The following is a 26,425-nucleotide window of genomic DNA, read 5'->3' as shown; positions in this document are numbered from 1 at the left end:
TGAAGGTCCAGGTTAGGGACTAATTGTCCTGGAGAAAGTCCTGTGATCATCAAGAGACAGCAATAACTTAATGGAACAAAATCCATTGACTAATCGATCACACTGGTCCATTAAAATAAAATCCAACTTCAATCCCTATATTGATTATCTAATAGAGGTTGCTTAATGATGAGCCCAATCAGGTGACAGCTTGAAAGAAAACTAAACAGGATTGATAGTTTGAAGGGACACTATCAGAAAAAAGGAACGGAAACAAGGCTAGGAAGTTTGAAAACCATTCTAAAGGGTTCCACCACAAATCCGCGAAGCCCTTCTGCGCGAAGACATAAGCGCGAAGACTAATTCGCGCCGTTCTAAGTGCTAAGGAAAAACGCGACCCTACTGTGATGACATAATCGTGGAGGGCAAAATCGCGCATTCCCAAGCACTCAGTACCCTAAACCTAACCCTATCCTAACCCTAAAACTAACCCTAACCCTAACCCTAACGCTATACCTAACCCTAAACCTAACCCTAAACCTAACCCTAAACCTAACCCTAACCCTAAACCTAACCCTAACCCTAACCCTAACCCTAAAACAAACCCCTAAACCTAATCCTAACGCTTACCTTAATTGAAGTCGGCTTTCTGCCACGGCGCCGTTTTAAAGCGCCCTTCTGTTGCCGCGCTGTTGTCGCGGCGGTGATGATGCGCGGTGATGATGTCGCAGCTTTATCGCCGCGACTTTATCGCCGCGATTTTGACCAGCGCGGTTTTGTCGTGCCACAATTCTAAAGAAAGGCATTAGCAATCCATATTGCTGCGACAAAAGTCCACCCAGATGTGTCTATATAGTCACGCTGCGATCTGCATTAGTTGAGATCAGCTTGAAAGAGATGCTACCTTGTAATAATGATGGGTTCTGCATACTTACTCCCAGGTGACGGTTGGATTGCATTGCAAGCTAAGAGAGCCAATTTGGTCTAGAGGTCCAGGCAGCAAGCTAGAAACCAGGAGGCAGTGAGTTCTAGTCCCACTTTAGCCATAAAAGCCAGATGGGTGACTTCCGATCAGTCACTTTCTCTTAGCCCAATTCATCTCACAGGATTGTTGTTGTTGCTGTGGGGGAAATAGGAGGAGGAAGGTGTGTTGGGTATGTTCGTCACCTTGAGTTATTTGTAAAAATAAAGGCAATGAATGAATGATCCTAAGGTTACTTATTTAGAAGTAAGCCCCATTAACCTGAATGAAATTTACTCCATGGAATACCTGTAGATGTGTAGAATGGATTTTTTTCATCCTACCAGTCATTTCTCAAAGAATAGAATGGAATGGAGTGGACTGGAGTGGCGCAGAGCAGAGTTGAACAGAACAGAACAGAACAGAATGGAGTAGAGTAGAGTAGAGTAGAGTAGAGTAGAGTAGAGCACAGCAGAGGACAGCAGAGGACAGCAGAGCTGAAAGGGACCTTCGAGTTCTTCTACTCTAGCCCCCAGCTCAAGCAGGAAACCCTACACCATTTAAGACAAATAGTTATCCAATTTCTTCTTTAAAACTTCCCTGTTGGAGCATTCAAAGGAAGCTCCAGGCTTTCTGCAATCATATTCATTATTGAATAATAATAATAATAATAATAACAACAACAACAACAACAACAACAACAACAACAACTCCGCCGTTGCCGGTCCCAAGCCCGGATGAGAAAGGAGGAGGGTTCGGGTCAGGTTGGCATCTGGTCCCGTAAAAAAAAAACCGCCAACCCATACAATATGGTGAAAAAAACAAATAAGAATTCCATACCGCATCGGTCGTCACGCGGGTTAACAAGGGCCGCGGCGGATGTTGGGGTCCCTGGACATCCGTCGACAAGTGGGCTACAAGTGGACCAGCCAACAAAACGACAAAAATATAGTGCAGATGAAAACCGTACCATAATGGCCTGTTACTACAACTCAGAGCCAGAAAAAAATACGTTACGACGTCCTAGGCCCCTGGGTGGGGCCCGACTAGTAACCAATGCCAAATCCGGCGAAACAACTGGCCGCTGTGATACAATTGTATAATAATAATAATAATTAATAATAATAATAATGATAATAATAATAATTAAACTCCTTCTGCTATTTAGAGGCTGACTGCTCTTGCACCGAAAAAGGAAGAAGAAGAAGAAAACCATCTGGATCACAAGAAGAAGTGATTAACTCAGTGGGCAGGGAAGAGGAATGATTACTCGTGTAGAGCCAAAAGCCTGTAAACACAATAAATTTCTTCCCACAGATTAAAAACAAATAAAGTAATCATAGTCAACCCAGCTCCTGCATAATTCCGAAGCCCAGATATATCACTAGCTTCTTCCAAGTCGGTCCTCCACTGAGCCCACTGCAGCTTTTCAGCATACTGTACATCCAATTTATTTGGAAGGAGGCATCCGAGGGCAATTGTGTCTATTAAGCATTAGCAAAGAGAAATAAAACCCAAGCTATCAAATACAGGAGGATAAAATGTCTATCTTGGAGGGGGGGGGCGGGAATGAAGACTAGCTATAAGTACTAAGGTTTCTTTAGCCAAATACTTAAAGGTAAAGGTTCCCTTCACATATATGTGCTAGTCGTTCCTGACTCTAGGGGGCACTCATCTCCGTTTCAAAGCCGAAGAGCCAACGCTGTCCAAAGAAGTCTCCATGGTCATATGGCTGACATGACTAAATGCCGAAGGCGCACGGAACGCTGTTACCTTCCCACCAGTGGTGGGTTTCAAAAATTGTTGGAACCTACTCTGTGGGTGTGGCCTCTTTTGTGGGAGTGGCTTGCCACCCATGTGACCAGATGGTAGTGACTTGATGCCCATGTGACCGGATATGAAATTATGAATTAGTACTTAGGTCGGTCCAAGTAGCTATTCAGAAATTCTGGCACTGAAGCATGCAAGTCTTAAAGCTGTCAAGTTACAAGATCCTTGCCAGTGGTGGGTTTCAAACATTTTTGGAACCTCTTCTGTAGGTGTGGCCTGCTTTCCGGGTCCACTGGTGGAACCTCTTGTAACCGGTTCAGTAGATTTGATGAACCGGTTCTACCAAATAGGTGCAAACTGGTAGGAACCCACCTCTGCTTCCCACCAAAGGTAATTCCCATTTTTCTACTTGCATTTTTACATGCTTTCAAACTGCTAGGCTGGCAGAAGCTGGGACAAGTAACGGGAGCTCACTCGGTTATGCGACGCTAGGGATTCAAACCACTGAACTGCTGACCTTCTGATCGACAAGCTCAGTGTCTTAGCCACTGAGCCACTGTGTCCCTAGCCAAATACTTATTCGCTCTTAGTTTTTTTCCCCTTTCTTACACAGCAAGTTTTCATAAACACCCCACCCACCCCCCATTATTCACTCTGTGGCAATCCTCCCCAGAAAAACATCCTTTAGAAATGCTGACTGAGAATCTTAGAATTCCATATGGCTAGGAAAAATTGATCTGGTAACTCAGCATCCAGTCTGGCAGAGAAGAGGAAACGGAATTGAGCAAGTCTGCCTGAAATCCTTTGGAAAACAAGAGCGTCCTTTCCTGATTTGTTTCCTCGTTGACACTAAACCGCAGAAAGAGCAAAACCTAGATTAATGTTGTTGACTACAATTGTGCTCGACTTACAACCATAACTGAGCCTGGAAGTATGGTTGTAAATCATTCCTCTGGTAAATCAAGGCAGGGTTTGGGAGAACCCGTAGCTAATGTTATGGCCGGTTCAGAGAATCTCCAAATCACACCCTTAGCTGGCCCTGCCCATCCCACCCTGCCCCTTCCGCACCTCCCCTCCCAAGTGTCTTTACACAGCCTATTTTGGGTGCAGGGCCTCAGGGAGGGGTGTAAACAGGCCACCAGGAAGTTACGCAGGGCCTCCAGAGCTCAGGGGAGGCAGTTTTCACCCTCCCAGAGGCTTGAGGAAAGCTTCCGGAGCCTGGGGAAGGCGAAAGCATCTCCCGCCCTCAGTGGTGCAGGAGGCCAACTAGGCCACACCCGCCGTGGCCACGCCCACCCAGCAACCAGCCAGAGAACCCATTGCTGAAATTCTTGAAGCCCACTCCTGAGTCAAGGCATCATGTGACTGTATCTATTTTTTTTTGTGGGGGGGGGCGGTTGCAGCGGTTGTTAAGGGAATGCTGCAATCGTTAACTGAATCCATTTTATACAATGGATGTTGTTTTTACCAAAATCAGAAGTAAATGCCGGAAAGTGACCCAAAAAACCCCCTCAAAAATTCATGGTCACAAGACTTAATGTCAATGGAGATTCTCAGTCATCCACATCATGGTTGTCCCCAAGGTGCCTTTTTCAAGACGCACCTGGACTTTCTGGGTTTTTCTTTGAAGATGTTTTGCTTCTCATCCAGTTCTGACTGACTTCTCCACCAACCAGTCGGAACTGAAGAAACGTCTTGGATGAGAAGCGAACATCTTCAAAGAAAAACCAGAAGGTGGTATTCCTGCCTGTACAGTTTGCATACACGATTGGCTTTCGCACAACTATTTTAAGGATTGTTGATCACGTTTTAGCAGGGTGCATTGCAGGGGTGAAATCCAGCAGGTTCTGACAAACCGGTAATGGAAATTTTGAGTAGTTCAGAGAACCGGTAGGGGACATTTTGAGTAGTTCAGAGAACCAGCAAATGCCACCTCTGGCTGGCCCCAGAGTGGGGTGGGAATGGAGATTTTTCAAAATCCTTCCCCTGGCACGCCCACCAAACCATGCCCACCAAGCCACACCCACAGAGCTGGTAGTAAAAAAAATTGAATTTCACCACTGGTGCATTGGCTCAGCTTAATCAGAGCACCAAGAATGTTATGCCTAGGACCAGGAAGGGAACATGGAGAGAGGAGATAGAAACCTCACAAATTCCCCTTACTGATTGTATGAGGAACTAGGTATTGTTGATAAAGGAGAGTTTTGCGTTGCTGACTTCACTTAACCTCAAGTTAACTCTGTTCAACATGCCTAAAACTGACCTTAAACATAGTCAGGCCATTTGAATGCAATTGGAGCAATGAAATCCAGTATGCAAGTGAAACTCCTTTCAGGGGTTTCTGGACTTGGGTGCCCACTTAGGGGTTATTCAAAGGCTAACAAGCCTGCTAAATATTGCTGCATTTGGATGAGAAATCCAGTGAAATCATGAAACCCACAGGCTCTCCACACTTGATCTAAAAATAACTGCAGAAGTGATTATTTTCCCTTGTTCTGCCTTTGGACTTCCTCAAAGCCAGAGAAATGGGACACTTTTCCTTAATTAGCCTTACAGAGTCACACTTTGTCCTTGCCACCAAAATAAGTTACATACAGAGTGTGAAAATATAACTGTTACCTGCCTTGAGTTGGCATGAATCATTCATTCTGAGAATGCCTCTTAAGAGTAGATCCCACATTCAATTACCGACTTGAAGGCCTGAACTACTATTGCCAGTAAGTATGGAAATACCCAGGGGTGGGCTTCAAAAAGTTCAGCAATGGGCTCTCTGCCCGGTTGCTGGGTGGGTGTGGCCATGGTGGGTGTGGCCTAGTTGTCCTCCTGCACCATGGGGGGGGGGGGTTCGCCTTCCCTAGGCTCTGGAGGTTTTGCTCGAGCCTCTGGGAGAGTGAAATTGTCCCCACTGGGCACTCGAGACTCTCTGAAGTTCCTTCCGGAACTTCTGGGAGGCCCATTTTAGCCCCTCCCCAAGCCTTCGCACGGGCCCTCCACTTGGCTCACATCCAAAACAGGCCGGGTGGAGATTCCTGGGAGGGGTGCATGGGGCCAGTCAGGGGTGGGATTTGGAGGTTCTCTGAACGGCAATAACGTTAGCTACGGGTTCTCCCGAACCTGGGCGAACCTGTAGCAGCCCACCTCTGGAAATACCAGAGGTTTTGATTAATTATCTGGCTCAATATAAGACAGCTTACTATACTCTAAGGCAGTTACTCATATATAGATGCCATAGGCCAGGTGTATCAAACTCAAGGCCACAAGCTGGATCTGGCCCGCAGGGTGCTTAAATCTGGCCCACGGGGCCAGCCTGCAAATAGCAAAGAATTAGCCCGCAGTGCCTCTGGCAGCCAAAACGGGATGTGGGGGGACTGTATGTGGGGTGGGCGTGCCCCGTTTTGGCTGACAAAGTGCTGCAGGAGGCCATCCAGGCCAAAAACAGGGCGTGGGGGGTCACATTTTGGCCAGCAGGGTGCTGCAGGAGGCATCCGTCGCGTCTCCGCCTCCCTCCCAGCCTGCCTGCAGAGGAGAACTACAAAGCTGATGTGTCGGCCCTCGAAGAAATCCAGTTTGACACCCCTGCCGTAGTCAAACCTCCTTGGAGAAGAACATTTGCAGTTGTAATAGTAGAGCTGCTGAAACAGTGTCCTAGGGGCCTTTGTTTGTTTTGAATGTTCTTCTTGGAGGTCAGAAGAACAGCTTGAACTTCAAAAGATTGAAAGCATTAGAGGATGCTTTTTTTAAACATCAGGACATTCTAAGGCTGGGAAGATTCAAAAGAGGCTATCATCAGAAGTGATCTGTTTTCCTTTTAACCAAATGAAAAGGTCCTGACCATCGCTGCTCCATACACATCCATCTGTCAGGTTGAGTATGTCAGGCTGTTGAGTTTATCCAAAGGACGTTAAGCAAGATAATAATGCCTGTTAACCACAAAAAAGGCTGCATATTCTAGCTAGAGATGTGTGTGGTCAATTTTCTTGGAGAAACTTGTCCACTTCAGGCAAGTTTTGTCAGTTTCAAAATTGCAAGACTGTCTGTCTTTCGGGTGATCTTTAATAAAAATAGAGACAAGGGATTTGTTTCATGGTTCTCTCGACCAATGTTCCCTCTAATTTTTTTTCAGTGTGAGCAGAAAAGTATAGTGTTTGAGCGGCATATTTTCATGCCTGAGCACCTGAATTTTTTTCACAGATGTCACCTAAGACAACAACGAAATCAGTGTTATTTGAAACTCAAAGTTATGTTTATTCAAGGTACCCTCTTAATTAAAAGTGTTATATAATATCAGTATCACTTAACAACGGTCCTGCTTAGCAACCAAAATGTTGGCTCAGAAACTCTGGCATTGAAGCATGCAAGTCTTAAAGCTGTCAAGTTACAAGACCCTTGCACCCCTAACCCTTTAGAAAATAAACCCCAGGGTTCTTCAAACCTGACAGCTTTAAGCCTTGTGAACTTCAACTCCCAGAATTCCTCCTCCAGTCATGTTGCATCGACGTCATCTGCGTGGATCTGCTCTATCTTTGGTTTTTTTCAAAGGGGGCAGGGCTGCCGCTGAAGATGCCAACGAGCCCCCGCCACCACTAGAATAGCTGCTGCCGCCTCCTCCTCCTCCTCCAACAGCACCAACATATTTGCTGCCCAGCGCTGCAGCCGAGGTGAAGCCTCCAAAGTTCCTGCAGGCGCCCCCACCCATGGCAGCAGCGGCAGCACCTCCCCCTCTGCTCGGAGCACCTCAGCTGGGCTCTGGGTTACCCCTGCCGCCGCCTCCACCTCCGCCGTGCTTTTGAGAAGCCATGAGGCCTTTTTTCCTGCTCCCGCCCCCTCCGCTGCCTTCCTACTAGCTCTGAGGTGGGCCCCGCGTTATCCCTCCCCCTTCCTCCTCCACCGTGCTTTTGAGGAGCCATGAGGCCGCGGGAGCTAGTAGGAAGGTGGCGGAGGGGGCGGGAGCAGGAAAAAAGGCCTCATGGCTTCTCAAAAGCACGGCGGAGGTGGAGGCGGCGGCAGGGGTAACCCAGAGCCCAGCTGAGGTGCTCCGAGCAGAGGGGGAGGCACCGCCGCCGCTGCCATGGGCGGGGGCGCCTGCAGGAGCTTTGGAGGCTTCACCTCGGCTGCAGCGTTGGCGGCAAATCCGGCAGTGCTGTTGGAGGAGGAGGAGGCGGCAGCAGATATTCCCCTCAGCTTCTGGAGCCTGTGACAGAAATCACTGCGCGCAGTTAGAAACGGCTGCACGGTGTTTTCTTCCCATGTGCGCGGCCGCGCAGCCGTGCACCTTAGAGGGAACAGTGCTCTCGACTAGTTCCAATGGCTTGAAGATAGGAGAAAGGGAAAGCTACCATATTTTTCAGAGTATAAGACTCACAGGAGTATAAGACCCACCAAGATTTTGAAGAGGCAAATTAAAAAAAAGGTTTTGCACTCTGCAGACCTCTCAAAAACAGCCTGTTTTTCATGAAAACGGGCCTGTTTTTTGTCAAAAAAAGGGGGCATGCATAGCCTTTAAGAGGCTTATAGAGTGCTCCTGGTGGCTGGGGGGGGCAAAAACGAGCCAAAAATGTCCCATTTTTCACTTATTTTTGCCCTCCCCAGCCCCCAGGAGCATTCTGGAAGCCTCCTAAAGGCTATGCATGGCCATTTTTGCAAAGGGGGCAGTGTTTCAGGAGGCCACAAATGCTGTATTCAGTGTATAAGACACACCCAGATTTTCACCCTCTTTTTTGAGGGGAAAAAGGTACTAAAGACAGAAGAGAGATTATTATCTCCATTTCTGCCTTATAACTCCCATGTGGCCAGAGTGAACATTGCTACCTAGGGGAATTTCTATTTTTACTGTAAACTAGAGAGGAAAGAGCTCGTTTTAGATACACCCTGTACATGTGCCTTCTCTTGATCCTGATTTCTCAATGGTCATCTCTAGCCATCTACTTGGTTTTCTGTCGTGAATCACAACACTTAATGTAAACAAAGTGTCAACAGCATCATAAAATAAGGAATGTGCAAAAAAGTTTCAGGAAAAGGAACTGGTTTTGACAATGGGTTGGGGAACTCAGAGTGGAATGGAGCCAGTTGTGGTATTCAGCCGGTTCAGGCAAACCGGTAGAGGAGACCTGCCCACCCCCTACCTCCCTGGCACTATGTTGTCCTATTTAGTCACATTTTCTAAGCCGTGCGCATAGATGCAAGCTGCACATGTGAACAAAGCACATATGCAGAAGGCTGCTGTATGTGCAGTAAGAGCTCTCTCACATTTTTGGTGTGTGGGGAACCAGTGGTAAAATTATGTGAAACCAAGATCTGGATGGAGCCCATCAAGTGGCTAGGTTGATTGATTGTTGTTGCCAGGTGGAGGGTTATTGTTTTTTATTGTTTATATATTGGGTTTTTATTTTTGTAAGCTGCCCAGAATCACTAAGAGTGAGTAGACAGTCATACAAATCTTCTTTAGATGATAGATACATGATAGATAGATAGATAGATAGATAGATAGATAGATAGATAGATAGATAGATAGATGATAGATAGATAGATAGATAGATAGATAGATAGATAGATAGATAGATAGATAGATGATAGATATTTGTGAGACATTTGTTAAGTGAGTGTATTGTATGACTTTTCTTGATACATTTGTTAAGTGAATCACTGCAGTTATTAAATTAGTAACACGGTTGTTAAGTGGATTCCCCATTGTTTGTCAGAAGGTCGCAAAAGGGGATCATATGACCCTGGCACACAGCAACCGTAAAAATATAAAGTATCCGCATGCAATTCACGTGATTTACATACAAATCACAATAAATAATGTGGAGATGATATAGCGTTCATAAATGTGAAAAATGTCATAAGTCACTTTTTCTAGTTCGGTTGTAACTTCAAATGGTCACTAAATGAACTGTTGTAAGTTGAGGACTACCTGTACTAGAAAACCCCAAAGCTCTCTCAGATCCAGTCATCAGTATCACTCATGCTTATTTATTATTAATTATTAATTAGACTTATATATCGCTTCATAGGGCTTTCAGCCCTCTCTAAGCGGTTTACAATTTTTTTAGCAAATTGAATCAGCAACTTGCCCCCACAGTCCGGGTCCTCATTTCACCCACCTCGGAAGGATGGAAGGCTGAGTCGACCTTGAGCCGGTGAGATTTGAACCAGTGAACTGCAGATCACAGTCAGCTAAAGTGGCCTGCAGTACTGCACCCTAACCACTGCGCCACCCCAGCTCTTGCTATAGGCTGTAACATTACACTCTGGAGCAGGGTTCTCCAACCTTGGCAACTTTAAGCCTGGATGACTTCAACTCCCAGAATTCCCCAGCCAACTGTACTAGGTTGGAGACTCTTGTCTGGAAGGTCTCTCAAATTATTTTTGCTTCTTACCTCCACCTTCTGTTTATGCCCACCAGCTGCCATTTCCTCTTCCTTTTCTAATTAAAAAGATTTCTGGGAATTGTTCCTAGCTCAAGGGGGCTTTACATGTTACTGTGGGAAAGACAACTCTTCGCACATGAAATGATTGTGTGTGAGATACCTTCACCAGTAACTATTCACCAGTAAACTATTCTCCACGTAGATGCCAGCAGGCACCATGGCTGTAATCCAGCACAAAGAAACATTTGTTTGTCTACTTTCTCAAAGATCAACACATAGCTGAGATGGTAGAACAGCACTTTCCTTCTGCGTTCCTTTGATGAAAGGAAAACACGTTGACAAGGCACAACAGAATTACAGCATGTCTTAACAATGGGAAAAAAGTCAATGACAAAGCACCAGTTAACATTGCTGAAACAGGAAGGGAAATAGCTATGTTACCTATGTCCATGAACGTTTGAGTGTTCTCAGATAACACTGGAAAATTACCCAGATTAAAGGATTCAGTCAGGGGTGGGCTTCAAAAATTTCAGCAACGGGTTCTCTGCCTGGTTGCTGGGTGGGCATGGCCATGGTGGGCATGGTCTAGTCAGCCTGCTGCACCACCGGTGGGAGGGGCGTTTTCCCCTTCCACAGGAGGCTTTCCTCGAGCCTCGGGAAGGGCAAAAACTCCCTCCCCTGGGCTCCGGAGGCACAGGCGTTCTGTTTCCAGCCTTCTGGAACATCCAGGAGGGCCATTTTTCTCCCTTCCCGAGACCTCCACATGGGCCCTGCACTTACCTCGCATCCAAAACGGGCCGTGTGGAGACGCTTGGGGTGGGGGGGAGGCTAACCACGGGTGTGATTTGGAGGTTTTCTGAATGTGTGTGTGTGTGTGTGTGTGTGTGTGTGTGTGTGTGTACACACACATCTACATACATACACACACATACATCTACATACATACACATACATCATATAGATAGATAGATAGATAGATAGATAGATAGATAGATAGATGATAGATAGATAGATAGATAGATAGATAGATAGATAGATAGATAGATAGATAGATAGATAGATAGATAGATAGATAGATAGATAGAGATAATAGATGATAGATGGATGGATGGATGGATGTATTTCCCTTTATTTCCCTTTATTTGTATGCCGCCCTTTTCCCTGGGGGGACTCAGGGCGGCTCACAGTTCAAAAAGGGGGGGGGGAGGACAAACAATTTTCCAACATAAAGGCAATACAACATATTAAAAAGGAAAACACAACAGTCATACAATTCGGGTGGGGTTAGAATCTTAACCCCAGGCCAGCCGGGACAGCCAGATCTTTAAAGCGGCGCGGAAGGATTGGAGGGAGGTGAGGGTCCGAATCTCCACGGGGAGTTCGTTCCAGAGGGTCGGAGCAGCCACCGAGAAGGCTCTCCTCTGGGTAGTTGCCAGTCTGCACTGGCTGGATGATGGAATTCGGAGGAGGCCTAATCGATGCGATCGTATCGGTCTAGTGGAGGTAATTGGCAGTAGGTGGTCTCTCAAGTACCCAGGTCCGCTACCATGAAGGGCTTTGTAGGTGGTAAGTAGCACCTTGAAGCGCACCCGGAGATCAACAGGCAGCCAGTGCAGCTCACGGAGGATAGGTGTTACGTGGGTGAAGCGAGGTGCACCCACGATCGCTCGCGCGGCCGCATTCTGGACTAGCTGAAGTCGCCGAATGCTCTTCAAGGGCAGCCCCATGTAGAGCACATTGCAGTATTCCAGCCTAGAGGTCACAAGGGCACGAGTGACTGCTGTGAGGGCCTCCCGGTTCAGGTAGGGACGCAACTGGTGCACCAGGCGAACCTGGGCAAATGCCCCCCTGGTCACAGCTGACAAATGATGTTCGGATGGATGGATGGATGGATGGATGGATGGATGGATGGATATTCATATTCCCTTTCCATTCAATTGTGTCTGATTGTTGGAGATTGCCTGGACAAGTCCCCACCGTTTTCTTGGCAAGTTTTTTTTTTTGAATGGTTTGCCATTGTCTCCTTCCTAGGGCTGAGAGAGAGTGACTGGCTCAAGGTCACCCTGCTGGCTTTGTGCCTAGAGAGGGAGTAGAACTCACAGTGTCTCCTGGTTTCTCCTCTGATGCCTTAACCACTGCACTAAATTGACTCCGTAAATATAAAAATTTGCAAACTCCAAAACATTGGGGCTTCTTTTAACAATTTTCTTCTTTCCTTATGATATGATTCATCGCATGCTAAGAATGCTCCTACTAGGATGTAATTATTCTGACATCTTCAATAACTCTTCAGTAATGATTCAGAAATTAGAATTAGTACCACTTATGTCAGGCACAGGTAAGGATAGATTTTTCTGAGTCAAACTCAGCTCTTAGTGACTGAATAGAGATGTGAGGTTCATGGTGACCCGAGACCAACAATGAAGAAATGATTTGCAGCTGCCTTCTTCTAAACTTCTGATCTAGAACCTCCAACACTAGGGTCAGAAGGGACCTTGAAGCAGTGATGAAATTCAAATTATTTTACTACCAGTTCTGTGGGCATGGCAGGGAAGGATTCTGCAAAATCCCCATTCCCACCGCACTCTGGGGCCAGCCAGAGGTGGTATTTGCCGGTTCTCCAAACTACTCAAAATTTCCGGTTCTCCAGAACTTGTCAGAACCTGCTGAATTTCACCCCTGCCTTGAAGATCTTCTGGTCCAACCCCCAAGCATGAGACCCTACCATTCTGGACAAATGGCTGTCCAGTTTCTTCTTGAAAGCCTCCAGTGATGGAGCACCCACAATTTCTTGAGGTTAGTTGTTCCACTGATTAATTATAGGAAATTTCTAGTGGAAATCCATTTCCCACCTTTTGACTTTTTAAATATGGTCATAACTGAATCTAATACCATTGTAATCAACCATCTATTAATTTTAATTATTTGTTTTTTTAAACAGATAAAGGCCCACTAACCAGTTTGTCTAGCATTGTGACAAGCATAAATAAAATAAAAATATAAAATTACAAGGGAAGGAACATCAGGTACAATGAAACAATACACACAATAATGAACACACATACCCATTTTTAAGGCTAATATTTTAAATTTACCATCTTTGGAGCACCCACAACTTCAGGAGGCAAGTCATTCCACTGATTTATTGTTCCCACTGTACAAAATTTTTAGTTTACAGGAATGGAAACTCATGGCGATCTCCCAATCTAGACATAGCCAGAATTAAAGCTGACTGATCTTTTTCAAGATCAGTCAAGACCACCAAGGTACTGTGATCTGTTTTAACTTTTAAGGTTACTTTTCTTATTTGACTTTCAAATAGCAAGTGAAGGTCATATCCCTAAAAGTAAACAACAGCAGGGGAATTAAGTAGTTGGTGCCCAATCAATTGCTTTCATATTTGTTTAATTTTAGTTAGCATTAAAATGCATTGAATATTAATTTACATTGAATATGTTTGCAGTGTTTTCCTCTTCTGCCACCGTAAAAGGTGCATTGTGGTGGCAGTTTTGGAAGAATTGTCAGTATTTAAAATTTATAATCTTACAGGTAGTGTTGGGGGATCAGATTGTATGCCCTTTTCTACAAAAGGTATGTGACATCTGTCCTTTGGAAAACTTAAATTCTGTCTCTGCCACCTACCTCAGTTCAAAACACAAGTTTTCGTTTGAAGTGCTAGAACTTGAAGTTAAAAGTATTTGATAGTGTGAATTGTCCTTTATCAGCTCACCACACCTATTATAGTATTTCAGGAGATACTCTTAGCTCCAATTTGCTTGTAGCCTAAATATACTACACATTTACAAAAAGGCAGTGGTGGGATTCAAATAATTTAACAACTGGTTCTCTGCCCTAATGACCGGCTGGGTGGACATGGCCAGGGAGTGTGACAGGCAGCACTTGGTCTCCTACACCCCCTGCGAGCAAAAACGAGCCACGGAGGGGCCACTCTGCACCCCGTTTTGGGCCTAGTAGTCCTCCCTGCACTTACCTGGGAGCCAAAATGGGGCATATTTTTAAAGTGGGAAGGTGGGGAATGCATTATACCCAAGGTGTGGATGGTTGATTCCCATCTTGGAAATCAGCAGAAAATATAAAATGAATTCAAAAGAGCTACAAAATAGAGGGACAGCCATACGAGAACAATTTTTTTAAAATTATTTTATTTTTTTGTTACATAAACAACACATACCCACAACAGTGGAAAAGAAAAGAAAAACAAGAAACAAAACAGAGAAGAAAAAAACAACCATCATCACATGTAGCATGTCATTTGGTTACAGGCGTTTTAACATTTATCATTCTTATACATTTATTACTTCATTTAATAGGTATTCCCTTACCTTTACTAGTTTATCCTAACTATATTTCCCCCCACAGACACACTTTGTATATACACAACAATTAAAAAAGAAAAACACACACTCACAGCAAAAAAACAACAACACAAGTATATGTTATAAAAAAGTATATCAGCTGGTTACAACAAGTTTTTGTGCATCTCTTCCATTAATTCATATTAATTCAAATATCTTAACTCAAATGTTTACTATATTAACATCATCATACCGCCACTTTTAATAGACTACAGTTATTTAAACATCCTTCATCCTTAACTCTACCAAAGATTTAATCCATAACCACATGCTGGCATTTCATTTACTTATTTATAAAATCCTCCATTAACATCAAATCCTCATATCCTGTTTTAGTTAAACATCCATAATATTTAATACCAAAAATTTCATCCTCCATGTATATAATTTATTATCATTCTCCTTTCTTTATTTAATTATATCCTATATCATAGCATTTTCCCCCTATTAGTTAAAATTTAACTCTATATAGATATAGTTTTATTTTATTTTTTATAATAATTATTATTGTGATTAATAACCTTTATATATAGTCCAAAGATATTTCTAGCCTTCCCTTCTCATATCCAATTATTATTTATCATAGCAACTCAACATTATATACATTACTATCATTATCAATTATTATTCAACCATACCTATTACAAATGAATTTAACTAGGTTTAGCTAATTTTAAATTATACTCTTCCATCTATCAGCCTGTGTCTCTCCAGTAACAGAACAGCCTTAAATCTGTTACCATTCGTGGGTCCAGTTCTCCAAACATCTTTATGAGCAAGTCCATACGAAAAAATCTTTGCACCTTTTTGCTTATGGTGCCTCTCATATAATACTGCTGCCCTCTTTTTATTTCCTTTATCACTTGTTTTTAATTCTCAGTGGTGGTATCAAATGTTTTGCAGATGATATTTCATAAAGTATGAATTCTTTAATGCCTCTCACTCCTCCTGCGCCCTGTCTTTCGAAGTAAATCTTCTGTGTGGCTGCTCCCCCTTCAGACATTCCATCTTTTTCTCCCTCAGAGGTAAACCAGTTGCCCTGAATATCAGCAAATTGAGAATCTTTATCTCTGACATCCTTAGTTTGTATTTGAAGAACATTCTCATTTTTTTCCTCGTATTTTGTTGCTAAAAACACCAAATAATCCAATTTTCTCTCAATTCTATCATGTGTGGCAGATAATTTCTGTAGTGCTGAAAAAATCATTTGAATCGACGCTTGAATAGACGCCATATTTGTACGCAGTTAGTATTTTTTCTTGAGAGCTCTGAGGTATTTGCAAATAAAAGCAAGCTGGGAGCTATGCAATCTTATCAGATCTTAGACCAATACAGCCAAGCAATAAAAGTGTCAAGTTGTAAACAACCAAATTATAGTGAATTGGTTTACAGCCCGCTTGCAGAGGATCAGAGGAGATGTTGGAGTAATCTATCCTTTGTCCGTGTGAATAGCATTTAAAACATTTAAAAAGTAGGATAACCACCGTCCAAAAACCAATAAAAAGATCAAAATCGCCGCTAGATTCTTCTGTTCTTTAATTTAAATTAGCTTGAATTTTTAGGCGGACTGTTTTTCTCTGAGTAATAAAATCATCTTACCAGCTGGAAAACACTTTCGACATTCTTTAGGGCTGTCTGCAGTTTCAGTTAGCCTTATGGCTAATCCAGAAGTCACTGGCAAAGGAGGTTATTTTCGAGTTCCCCAGAGACTTTGCGAACGTCTCTGGGACCACTGGATCTCCTCCTACCTTTCACTATCTCTCCGGGACAGCTTGGGTCCAAAAAGGGACCGTCCAAATGCTTCGGAATAGAGGAGTTTCAGGAGTAGCCTGAAATTCCGTCTTCTCACTGCTAAGCCCCGCCTTCTTCCCACGAGAACATTTTTAAATTCAGTAGAGAACCAGTTTTGGCGTACTGGTTAAGGCACAAACCTTGAAACTGATAGTTCTTCAAGGTAGATGAGACTAGAAAACCAAAGTTATAAATGTGAATACTACTTTTATTATAAGTAATCAAATCTTGCAAATCTGAATAATTATTCCCCCCCCTTTTGCTCATGAGAACTGGAGAGTGCCTGAGCCACTTTGTAAAATTATATTTCTGCCTTGAGCTCAGAGTTTCTTTTATCTGACGGTCGTATTGACTGCAGCTCTTCCTCCTGTTTAGCAAGGTCACCCCTTCTGTGCCCATCACAGAAATTGGGAGACCATATGGTTTAGTTTAGTGGTGAAATCCTCTGAAGTCTGCTACCGGTTTGGTGAGGGCGCGCGCATGTGCACCTGAGGCGCGCCTGTGCAATGCTTTAAAAAGGAACATTTTGAAGCTTTCAGAGTCTGCAAAGGTAAGTAGAACAGCGAGGGGGGAGAATCCGCTGTGCCACGCGATTTAGATTAGATAGAAAGCAAGAAATCAGACGATTCTAGCTAATATAAATCGTGCGTCACAGTTCATCGTCGGAAATACCAGTTCAGGCGAACCAGTAGCATTTTTTACTATCAGTTCAGGTGAATCTGCCCAAACGGGCAGCATTTCACCCCTGGTTTAGTCCCACCTCAGACATAAAACTAACTGGTTGACTTTGAGCTACCCTGTTTCCCTGAAAATAAGACATCCCCAGATAATAAGCCCAATTGGGCTTTTGAGCGCATGCACTAAAATAAGCCCTCCCCTCAAAATAAGCCATCCCCGAAAATATTGCAACACAGCAGCAGCATGAGGTGAGCACGCTCGCTGCCTCCTGCACTTCAAAAATAATAACACCTCCTCAAAAATAAGGCCCAGTGCTTATTTCAGGGGTCAAAAGAAAATAAGACCCTGCCTTATTTTTGGGGAAACACAGTGGTCCTTCTCTCTCCCCCCCTACAAGGGCAGAGCAAAAAGCTGCAGGAATTGCAGGAATTGCTCAGGTGCTTCCCAAGTGTCAAGGTTGACTTGAGGGCATGAAAAGAAAAAGAAAAATCCTCTTAAGAAAGAACTAAAAGAGATTTCCCCTATCCTTTTTGTATATTTTTTAATTTATGATCTTTGGTAGGGCTACCATGCATACAGTATCGACATTGCACAAACCTCCTAATACTTCCTTTTTTAAGAAAGTTTTTCATTGAACACAAATTAAAACATTGGGCAGAGTGTCACCGTCCTGGCGAAATCTATGCCATACATGCTAAGATATAAAGTTATACATTCTAACCACCCTGCTTTTTAACATTTGATCTATTCCGTATTTACAAATATAGAAATTTCACATTTCCAACCATGTTGCTTTGTGTTTATCTTATACATTTTCACTATTATAGCTTCATACATAATTCTAGTCTCCTTTCTATGAATCTTAGCCATTGCTTATTTTGCATCTTTCCTTTTTCGTTCCAAGCATCGACAAAATTTATCCCAGATCTTAGAACTGTGATGGTGAACCTATGGCACAGGTGGCACAGATGGCACATGGAGCCATATCTGCTGGCACGCGAGCCATCAGCCGCAGCGTGAATGCACACACCAGCCAGCTGATTTTCGGCCTTCTGGAGGAAAGCCTCTGGAGCTTGGGGGGGGCAAAAATGGCCTCCCTGGGCCCCCAAGAGGCCCTCTGGAAGCCGGAAATGGATCATATCCAAACTTCTGGTTGGCCCATTGGGCCCATTTTTCGCCCTCCTCAGGCTTTCCTGGAGCCTAGGGAGGACGAAAATAGCGTTCCCCCCGCCCCCTGAAGGAAATACCAAGCTCAGCTTGGAGGCACATAGTGTGGCACATGTGGGGGGAAGCTTGTGGGAGGGTTGTGTGCAAATGCGCATGTGGGGGCGCACTTTGCGTTATGGGTGCCGTAATCCACGCATGCTAATGCACACACGCCCTCACATTTTTTGCACCCAACAACAAAAAGGCTAGCCATCACTGTCTTATAATATTCTGATTCATCTTTATTCTTCAATTCCCATGTCAATTTATCCATTTCAGCACAAGTCAGAGTTTTCCTAATTATTTCCTTGTGGAATTTCCCTGTTTTTCCAGTTTTGCGCAAAGACCATTCTTGCTGCCATAATAGTATGTATTGTTAAATAAATATCCTCCTAATACTTCCAACTATAATCTTGCAAAGCCCCTCTACATTATTAGTGAATTGTAGGAATTGAGGGCCACATATTGTTCTGAGGCAATAGAACCAACGGTTCCACCACAAAACCGCGGAGGACAAAATCGCGCTCGACAAAAGCGCGCATTTGATGTCATCACAGCGCGACGAAAACAGCGCGCTGTGATCGAAAAATGTAAAAATAAAGCGAAAACCTTACCCTAACCCCCCAAACCTAACCCTAAACCTAACCCTTAACCTAACCCTAAATCTAACCCTAAACCTAACCGTTAATGTAACGCTAAACCTAACGCTAACCCTTAACCTAACGCTAAACGTCACCCTAACGCTCTAAACCTAACCCTAACCCTTAACCTAACCCTAACCCTAAACCTAACCCTTACCTTTATGTGAATCGGCTTGCTTTAATTTTAATTTTATTTCAATTTTTAATTTTTTTCGTCGCACTGTGATGACGTCAAATGGGCGCTTTCGTCGAGCGCGATTTTGTCCTCCGCGGTTTTGACGGGTCACGAGAACCAACAACACCTGAATTTTGCAGCCATAGTACTCAACCTATAGCCCCCCGTGAGCCCAAAATTCCTATTATTAAGCAAGACATTGGTTAAGTGAGTTTTGCCCTGTTTTACAACCTTCCTTACCACAGTTGTTAAGTGAACCACTGCAACTGCTACGTATCACAAAGTTGTTAAGTGAATCTGGCTTCCCCATTCCGACTTTGCTTGTCAAAAGGTCTGAAAAGGGGACTCACACAATCCCGGGACATTGCAATGGTCATAAATATGAACCTGTGGCCAAACATCTGAATTTTGATCATGTGACCATGGGGATGCTGCAAATGGTTGTAAGTCTGACAAATGGTCATAAGTTACTTTTTTTCAGTGCCGTTGTCACTTCGGTCACTAAACAAAGGGTCATAAGTCAAAGACTACCTGTAGTGGGATCCTAGATTTGTTTTTCAGAATCCACACTGCAGCTGGGAAAACGTGTGAGTGGCTCCAAATGCCTGCTCCCTATTATTTCAACATCCCTCTGTCATGGCAAGGAAGGCAGGCTGAGGTTGTTGAGACCTACAAAACAACCCCACAATTTCGATCCTAAGCAAAGAAGAGATTTCTAAAGTGGACAAGCTATGCCAAGCCATCCTGAGATTTGCTCAAATCCTTTGCACATTATTTGCTTTTCATGTTATTTTGAGGCAGGATGGAGGGCCATCAGTGGTAGGATTCATTTTTTTTTACTAGCGGTTCTGTGGGAGTGGCTTGGGGGGAGTGGCAGGGGAAGGATACTGTAAAACCTCCATTCCCTCCCCACTCCAGGGAAAGGATAGTGCAAAATCTCCATTCCCTCCCCACTCCAGGGGAAGGATAGTGCAAAATCTCCATTCCCTTCCCACTCCAGGGGAAGGATACTGCAAAATCCCCATTCCCTCCCCACTCCAGGGGAAGGATACTGCAAAATCTCCATTCCCTCCCCACTCCAGGGGAAGGATACTGCAAAATCCCATTCCCTTCCCACTTCAGGGGAAGGATATTGCAAAATCCCCATTCCCTCCCCACTCCAGGGGAAGGATACTGCAAAATCCCCATTCCTTCCCCATACCTGCAAGACCGCCTACTGCCACACTCCTCCCAGCAGCCGGTAAGATCCCACAGGGTAGGCCTCCTTCAGATGCCATCAGCCAGACAATGTTGGCTGGCGGCTCCCCAGAGGAAGGCCTTCTCTGTGGCTGCTCCGATCCTTTGGAACGAACTACCCCCAGAAATCTGGACCTCACCCACTCTCATGGCCTTCATAAAAGCTGTCAAGACCTGGCTATTCCGGCAGGCCTGGGGCTGTTGACCGCATTGTTGAGGTCCAGCCCCGACTGAAGTGAATGTATCTGTGTTGTTTTTTAAACTTGTCTATTTTATTTTTATTTTTTATTTTATTTTCTTTCCCCTCTCTGTAAGCCGCCCAGAGTCCTCTGGGATTGGGCGGCCTATAAATAAAATTAAACTTGAAACTCCAGGGGAAGGATACTGCAAAATCTCCATTCCCTTCCCACTCCAGGGGAAGGATACTGCAAAATCTCCATTCCCTTCCCACTCCAGGGGAAGGATACTGAAAAATCTCCATTCGCTTCCCACTCCAGGGGAAGGATACTGCAAAATCTCCATTCCCTTCCCACTCCAGGGGAAGGATACTGCAAAATCCCCATTCCCTCCCCACTCCAGGGGAAGGATACTGCAAAATCCCCATTCCTTCCCACTCCAGGGGAAGGATACTGAAAAATCCCCATTCCTTCTCCACTCCAGGGGATGGATACTGCAAAATCTCCATTCCCCTCCCACTCCAGGGGAAGGATACTGCAAAATCTCAATTCCCTCCCTACTCCAAGGGAAGATTATTGCAAAATCCCCATTTCCTCCCAAATAAGTGGGAGTCGGGAGGCAGAGAAAAGATTGGGGCGGGGCCAGTCACAGGTGATATTTACCAGTTCTCCAAACTACTCAAAATTTCCGCTTCTGGTTCTCCAGAACTGGTCAGAACCTGCTGAATACCACCTGTGAGGGACATGTTCAGAATCTCGACTCAATGGAGATCCAGTCTGCTTAATGTCTCCCCCCCTCCGCGCTTTTATGAAAGCATTTGCTAATAAATCAGGAAAGGGCGGGCAGTGAGTGAAAAAAACAAAGTCGCTCTCCAGATACAATCAAAGGGGCAAAAGGCTAGGCTTTTCTGAATTTTACTGCTTCACCAAATAGGCTTTTTCCTACGGATGAAGTTGCCATTAAGTGAAACCACAGCTGCTTCCAGGCCTTTCTTCCCATTAGCCAAGCAGACCGTGTCATCGCTGGGATGAGCTTTCACATAGACCAGACCAGAGGTCAGGATGACACTGGAAAATATTTGCTCAAACACCCAGCTTTTCTCATGCTTAGGCGAGCGGATTGAAATGAAGTAGTTGATAGGGTCTCCTGATTCTGAATGCCTAGTTGCTAAATTCAGTGGGGGAACTGCCAACTGGCAATTCTCGGGGTGAAGAAACCCAACACAAGCCAACCTGGACTACCAGCAGCTAATGATGGTCAGAAATCTGTCTTGGATGAAGTAGAGGAGAAAATTAGATAGATAACAGAGGAGAATATTCTTGAAGGTAGCACAGCTGGCTAGCTGGCTGCACTCAATGTTTTGCTATGTTTTGTGGCTTCTCTCCCTTATGGATTAAACTTGCTACTATGCTCACAAGGACACAACTGGATCTTGATTCATGGTTGGGAGAGAGATCCAACGTTTTAACCGTAACGTGATTAAAAATCAGAGTGGGGCTGATGAAATCTTTGGACGGAAAGCATTTCTGTATGAAATGGTCTTCAGTTACTGCCCTCAGGAATTGCTAGGTACATTTTTGTCTATTAGTGCAGATGTTAAACCATCTGCTGCAGAAGTCCAGGATCATGAATAAAATTGCAAACTTTATCCATTTTCTCCCCATCTCAAATAAAGAGCTTAGATGGGGGAATCTTCCTTCATTTTTCATGACCTCTATGTCTTTATCGTTTGGCACTCAAGAAATTACGCAGGCAAAACTTTACCTGGCACGAAGAAAAGCAGATTTTGATTTGCTAAATTTAAGAGATTTTGATTTGCTAAATTTAAGAGTGGAAGATGATCAGGTTTGGCTTAGAACAAGTTTAAACAGAGAAGTCTCAAAACTCCTGCATTTCACGGTTTTATCAGCACGAAAGCGTAACCGGAATGAAACTGCAAAGCAGGGGAAACAAGGATCCCCATTCAACTCTTTTTTTTTTCTAGATAGCTGTCTTTCATTTCATTCTAGATCCTACAGAATATCTCTTTAGAGACTGGGAGGAGATGCGAATTAGTAATACGCCTGCATGAGTCTGAGCCAAATCGCCTTTTAGTGTTCCATTGTCTACCCAGTATAAATAAACAAAGAACTGAAAAAGAAAAAAAACAATCCCTTTATGCTGGAGAGATTATTCCGTGAGAACGTGGACAGAAGCAATCAAGAGGGATCCAGCTTCCCTATCCTAAGGGGAGCAAATATATGGAGAAACCCTGCCAAATCCAGGGTAGTCTTTCAGCCACGGGAATCCCTAAAATCAAGCAGGGGCAAGTTTATCTGGTTACTGAATGTAGCAACCCTCGCCTTACTTCAACCGCTGCATTCTCAGCACCACCAACAGTTGCAGCCAGGCGGTTTCACTTGTGCAGGGCATCCGCTGAGCCAGGTGCGGTAGGAAACGGGCCACAGACAGTTTGCCTTGGAAGAAGCAAAATTATGCAAAAAGGACAGCCCCAGTGGCATGCAGAATCTGTTCTAAGTGACTCCAAGGGGAGCCAAATTCCAAAGGGAGCCAAATCATTTTAGGATGAGGGGGGATGGCATTTCAAAGTTCCCCTTTGTGCCTTCCAGGCGGACATGAATTTCCGAGTGGAGGGAGAGAGGGAGGGAGGGAGGGAGGGAGGAAGAAGGACCTTTTCACAAACCTGCTTGGGTATCTTTATCGGCATCCTGCTTCTCTCCCCTCCCCTCCTTTATCCCACCCACACAGTCTGGGTCCCCCATCTTATCCTCTCCACTGAAGGGAGTCTCGCCCTGCAGTTTCCCCACTTCTTCAAGGTCTCTAGTTCTGGGGAAACCATCCTCCCCCCCCCTCCCTCCCCCATTTCAGAGGCATTTCCTCCAGAGATCCTTTTGCAGTAGAAGCGATCTGACGCTGAATTCCCAGGAAAGAAAAGGGACTCTGGCAACCAGCAGACATTTATTGAAGGGATGGGTTAGGGTTTTTTTTTTTTTGCCTTAGGTGGCTGGCGATGATGATGATGATGGCGAGGAACTGTTTTCTCCCCCTCAGCTGGAGGCTTTCCCTCTCCCTGCCCCATCTCGCCACTCTCAGCAGCCACCAGAGGGAAATTGGAAAAAGAGGCGAATTCTTCACCACTGCAGCAACGGGAGCCCCGCCTGGCCCAAGGCATCACCACGTGAAGCCCACTCCCTGCGTCCATCCCACCCTCGCCTCCCCCTCCCTGTTCCTCCCAGGGGTGGGCAGCCAGCCCCCAACCTGGTGCCCTCCAAAAAGCATCAGGTACTCCGCATCCCCATCAGCAGGAATGGCTCTTGTGGCCAGGCGGGCACCGGGTTGGTGAAGCATGCCACGGCCAGAGGGCTTAAAAACGCCTGGGATTGGTTGGGGGGGAGGGAGAGAGGGGGGAAGGGAGGGAGAGGGGGGGATGGAGGGAGGGGGGAGAGGGAGGGAGAGACAGAGGAGACATCCGACAGGTGGGGGAGGGGAAAGGTCTCGGTGGCAACTGCACACTCCCATGCCCGGTTTGCGCCCTGTCGCCCATCCATCCGTCCTTGGCAGGGCGGGTCCTTTGGTGAAGGCAAATTCTGCAGCCGGGTGAGTTTGTTTCACAAGACACACCGCCAAAGCCCCCCCCCCAACCTCCACCTCCCCCGGCTGCCCTGAGGGTCCGGTTTCCCCCCTCCCCCATTGCTATACTGATACTAAGCTATCCTAGCAAGAGCCCTTCGACTTCACAGTGCTTTTTACAGCCCCCTCCCCAAGCTCTTTACAAGAGTCAGCCCGCTTGGCCCCCCTCCACAATCGGGATCCTCATTTGACCCACCTGGGAAGGATGAGAGGCTGAATAAAGAACGCATTCCTATCTTTGCAAATATGGTTATAATTTAAATGAATATATAATACCTAGCACTGTAATCAATATAATTAGTAACTAGGTTAATCTAAGTGGACATCAATCCGGAAACGCTGTAATGAGCGGAACTATATGCTGTTGTTTTTAATGCTGAAATAGGTTAAATAAAAAAATTTTTTTTAAAAAAAGAACACATTCCTATCTTTGTAAATATGGTGATAATTTAAATGAAATATATAACACCTAGCCTGGTAATCGATATAATTAGTAACTAGGTTAATCTAAGTGATGGAATACACTGTAATGAGTGGAACTGTATCTTGTTGCTTCTATAGGTTTGATAAAATTTCATTTTATAAAATATATGCTTAATAAATGTATTTAATAACATTTATTTAGAAAAAAGAACCAATTCATCCCAAATAAGGCTTCTCTCGCCCTCCTCCTCCCCAGCTTCCACTGCCCCTCCTCCCCAAAGGCTTGCCTTCCCGGGGACAAACCGGGCGCCGGTTACGAAAAAACCCACCCACCCCGCATCCTTTCCCCGTTCCAGCCGCAGCGCCTCTCGGAGCCCGGAGTGCAACCGGTTCGCCTTCAGCCTTCCGCCCAAGGAGCAAGTGGAGCAAGTGGCGAAGCGAAGCGCGACCAAGCAGCTCCTGCCTGCCTCCCTCCCTTCCTCCCCGCCGCCCTCTGCACATGCTCCGGGGCTTCCCTTAAGGCATCGCCGCCCTCCCCAGCAACGGGAGAAACCCGGGGAAGGGGAGCGGGGGGGGGGGAAGAGAGGAGCGGATCGAGCCGGGGCCACTCACGTCTCGGAAGCGGTTCCAGTGCTTGATCTTGCCGCTGTACTGGGCGATGGAAGAGAGCCATTGCTCGTCCTCCATGAAATTGCCCGGGCTCTCGCCTTCCTTGGCCGCTTTGCCGTCTCCTTCCGCCCAAGCCACGGCCAGCAGAAACGGCACCAGGCAGCAGCAGCAGCAACCCGGGGCTCTCATCGCGGGACGGGCTAGCGGGTCTGGGGATCGTGGTCCTCCTCCTCCTCCTTCTCCTCAGATGGCCGCGAAGCGCCTTGTGGCTCTCCCGGGCGCCCCTTCGGCGGACCCGGGCTAGGCGAGGATGGTGGGAGAGAGAGAGCGAGAGAGCGCGAGAGAGCCCCAAAGGCGAGCGACCGGCTTTGCAGATGCGCTGCTCGGGAAAAGGCAGCTCCGGCAGCGTCGGGGAGGGGGACGGAGTCTGCGCCAAAAGAGGCTGGCTTAAGTCACAGGAGCGGCAGCATCACGGTTGACATCATGGTACCTGGGGAGGGGGGGGGAGCCCAGCCCGGCGGCGGAGAAGAGGCTGGGGAGGGTGCGGGAGATAGGAGATTCAGGAAGGGGGACCAGCCTGATCCGCAGGTAGCGTCGGTGCTGAGTTCCCTTCCCATACAGAGGCTACAATAGCGTTCTTTCCTTCCTTCCTTCCTTCCTTCCTTCCTTCCTTCCTTCCTTCCTTCCTTCCTTCTCTTTCTTTCTTTCTTTCTTTCTTTCTTTCTTTCTTTCTTTCTTTCTTTCTTCTTCTTCTTCTTCTCCTCCTCCTCCTCCTCCTCCTCCTCCTCCTCTATCACCACCAACAACACCACTTCCTCTTTTTTCTTCTCCTCCTTCACTTCCTCCTCCTGTTCTCCACCTCCTTTCGTCCTCCTCCTCCTCCTCCTCCTCCTCCACCACCACCACCTCCACCTCTTCTTTCTTCTTCTTCTCTTCCTCCACCTCCTCCTCCTCCTGTTCTCTTCCTGCTCCTCTTCTTCTTCTTCTCCTCCTCCTCCTCTTCTTCTTCTCTTCCTCCACCACCATTGGGGGTGGGTTTTTGGGGGGGGTTGGGGGTTTGCAGCTGTGTAAAAACCAAACTACAATCAAACTTTACCTAAGAAGACAACAACTTAGATAGTTTGGACACGTTTGCCGTATGGACAATAGCCGATTACCTTACCGATCGATTAACTCACTGCGACCGGATGGGTGGAAAATCGCACGAAATGCCCCAAAGAAAACGTGGATATCCCAAGTGGCTCACGATCTTCAACCACTCCATTTCTCGATAACGGATGCCCAACAAGCTGCCCTAAATCAGAATCAATGGCGTGCTGTAATCCGTGACGTCCTTCCCCTGGCCTTCACAATGCAACTGTCACTGCCTTATGGACGTTGACATTTACGAAGATTAAGTCCTA

The 26,425-nt window shown here is 45.6% G+C and overlaps 1 protein-coding gene across 1 annotated transcript in view; it reads right to left on the bottom strand.

Annotated features, from left to right (window-relative positions):
* The window catches only part of SPOCK2 (SPARC (osteonectin), cwcv and kazal like domains proteoglycan 2), a 124,999-nt gene extending 99,568 nt beyond the window's left edge, over positions 1-25,431 (bottom strand). The window contains exon 1 of the mRNA XM_087702338.1: positions 25,026-25,431. Within this exon, the coding sequence (XP_087558464.1) occupies positions 25,026-25,211 (186 nt within the window). The 5' untranslated portion in view covers positions 25,212-25,431. The remainder of the gene's footprint in view (positions 1-25,025) is intronic.
* Positions 25,432-26,425: the final 994 nt, after the last annotated feature.

This window comes from Thamnophis sirtalis, unplaced genomic scaffold, assembly GCF_051295495.1.
Source record: "Thamnophis sirtalis isolate CommonGarterSnake01/CBP01778 unplaced genomic scaffold, rThaSir2_p1.2 scaffold_15, whole genome shotgun sequence".
NCBI lineage: Eukaryota > Metazoa > Chordata > Lepidosauria > Squamata > Natricidae > Thamnophis > Thamnophis sirtalis.
Note: the sequence above shows the minus strand (reverse complement) of the source record. Positions and strands in the feature narration are given on the sequence as shown.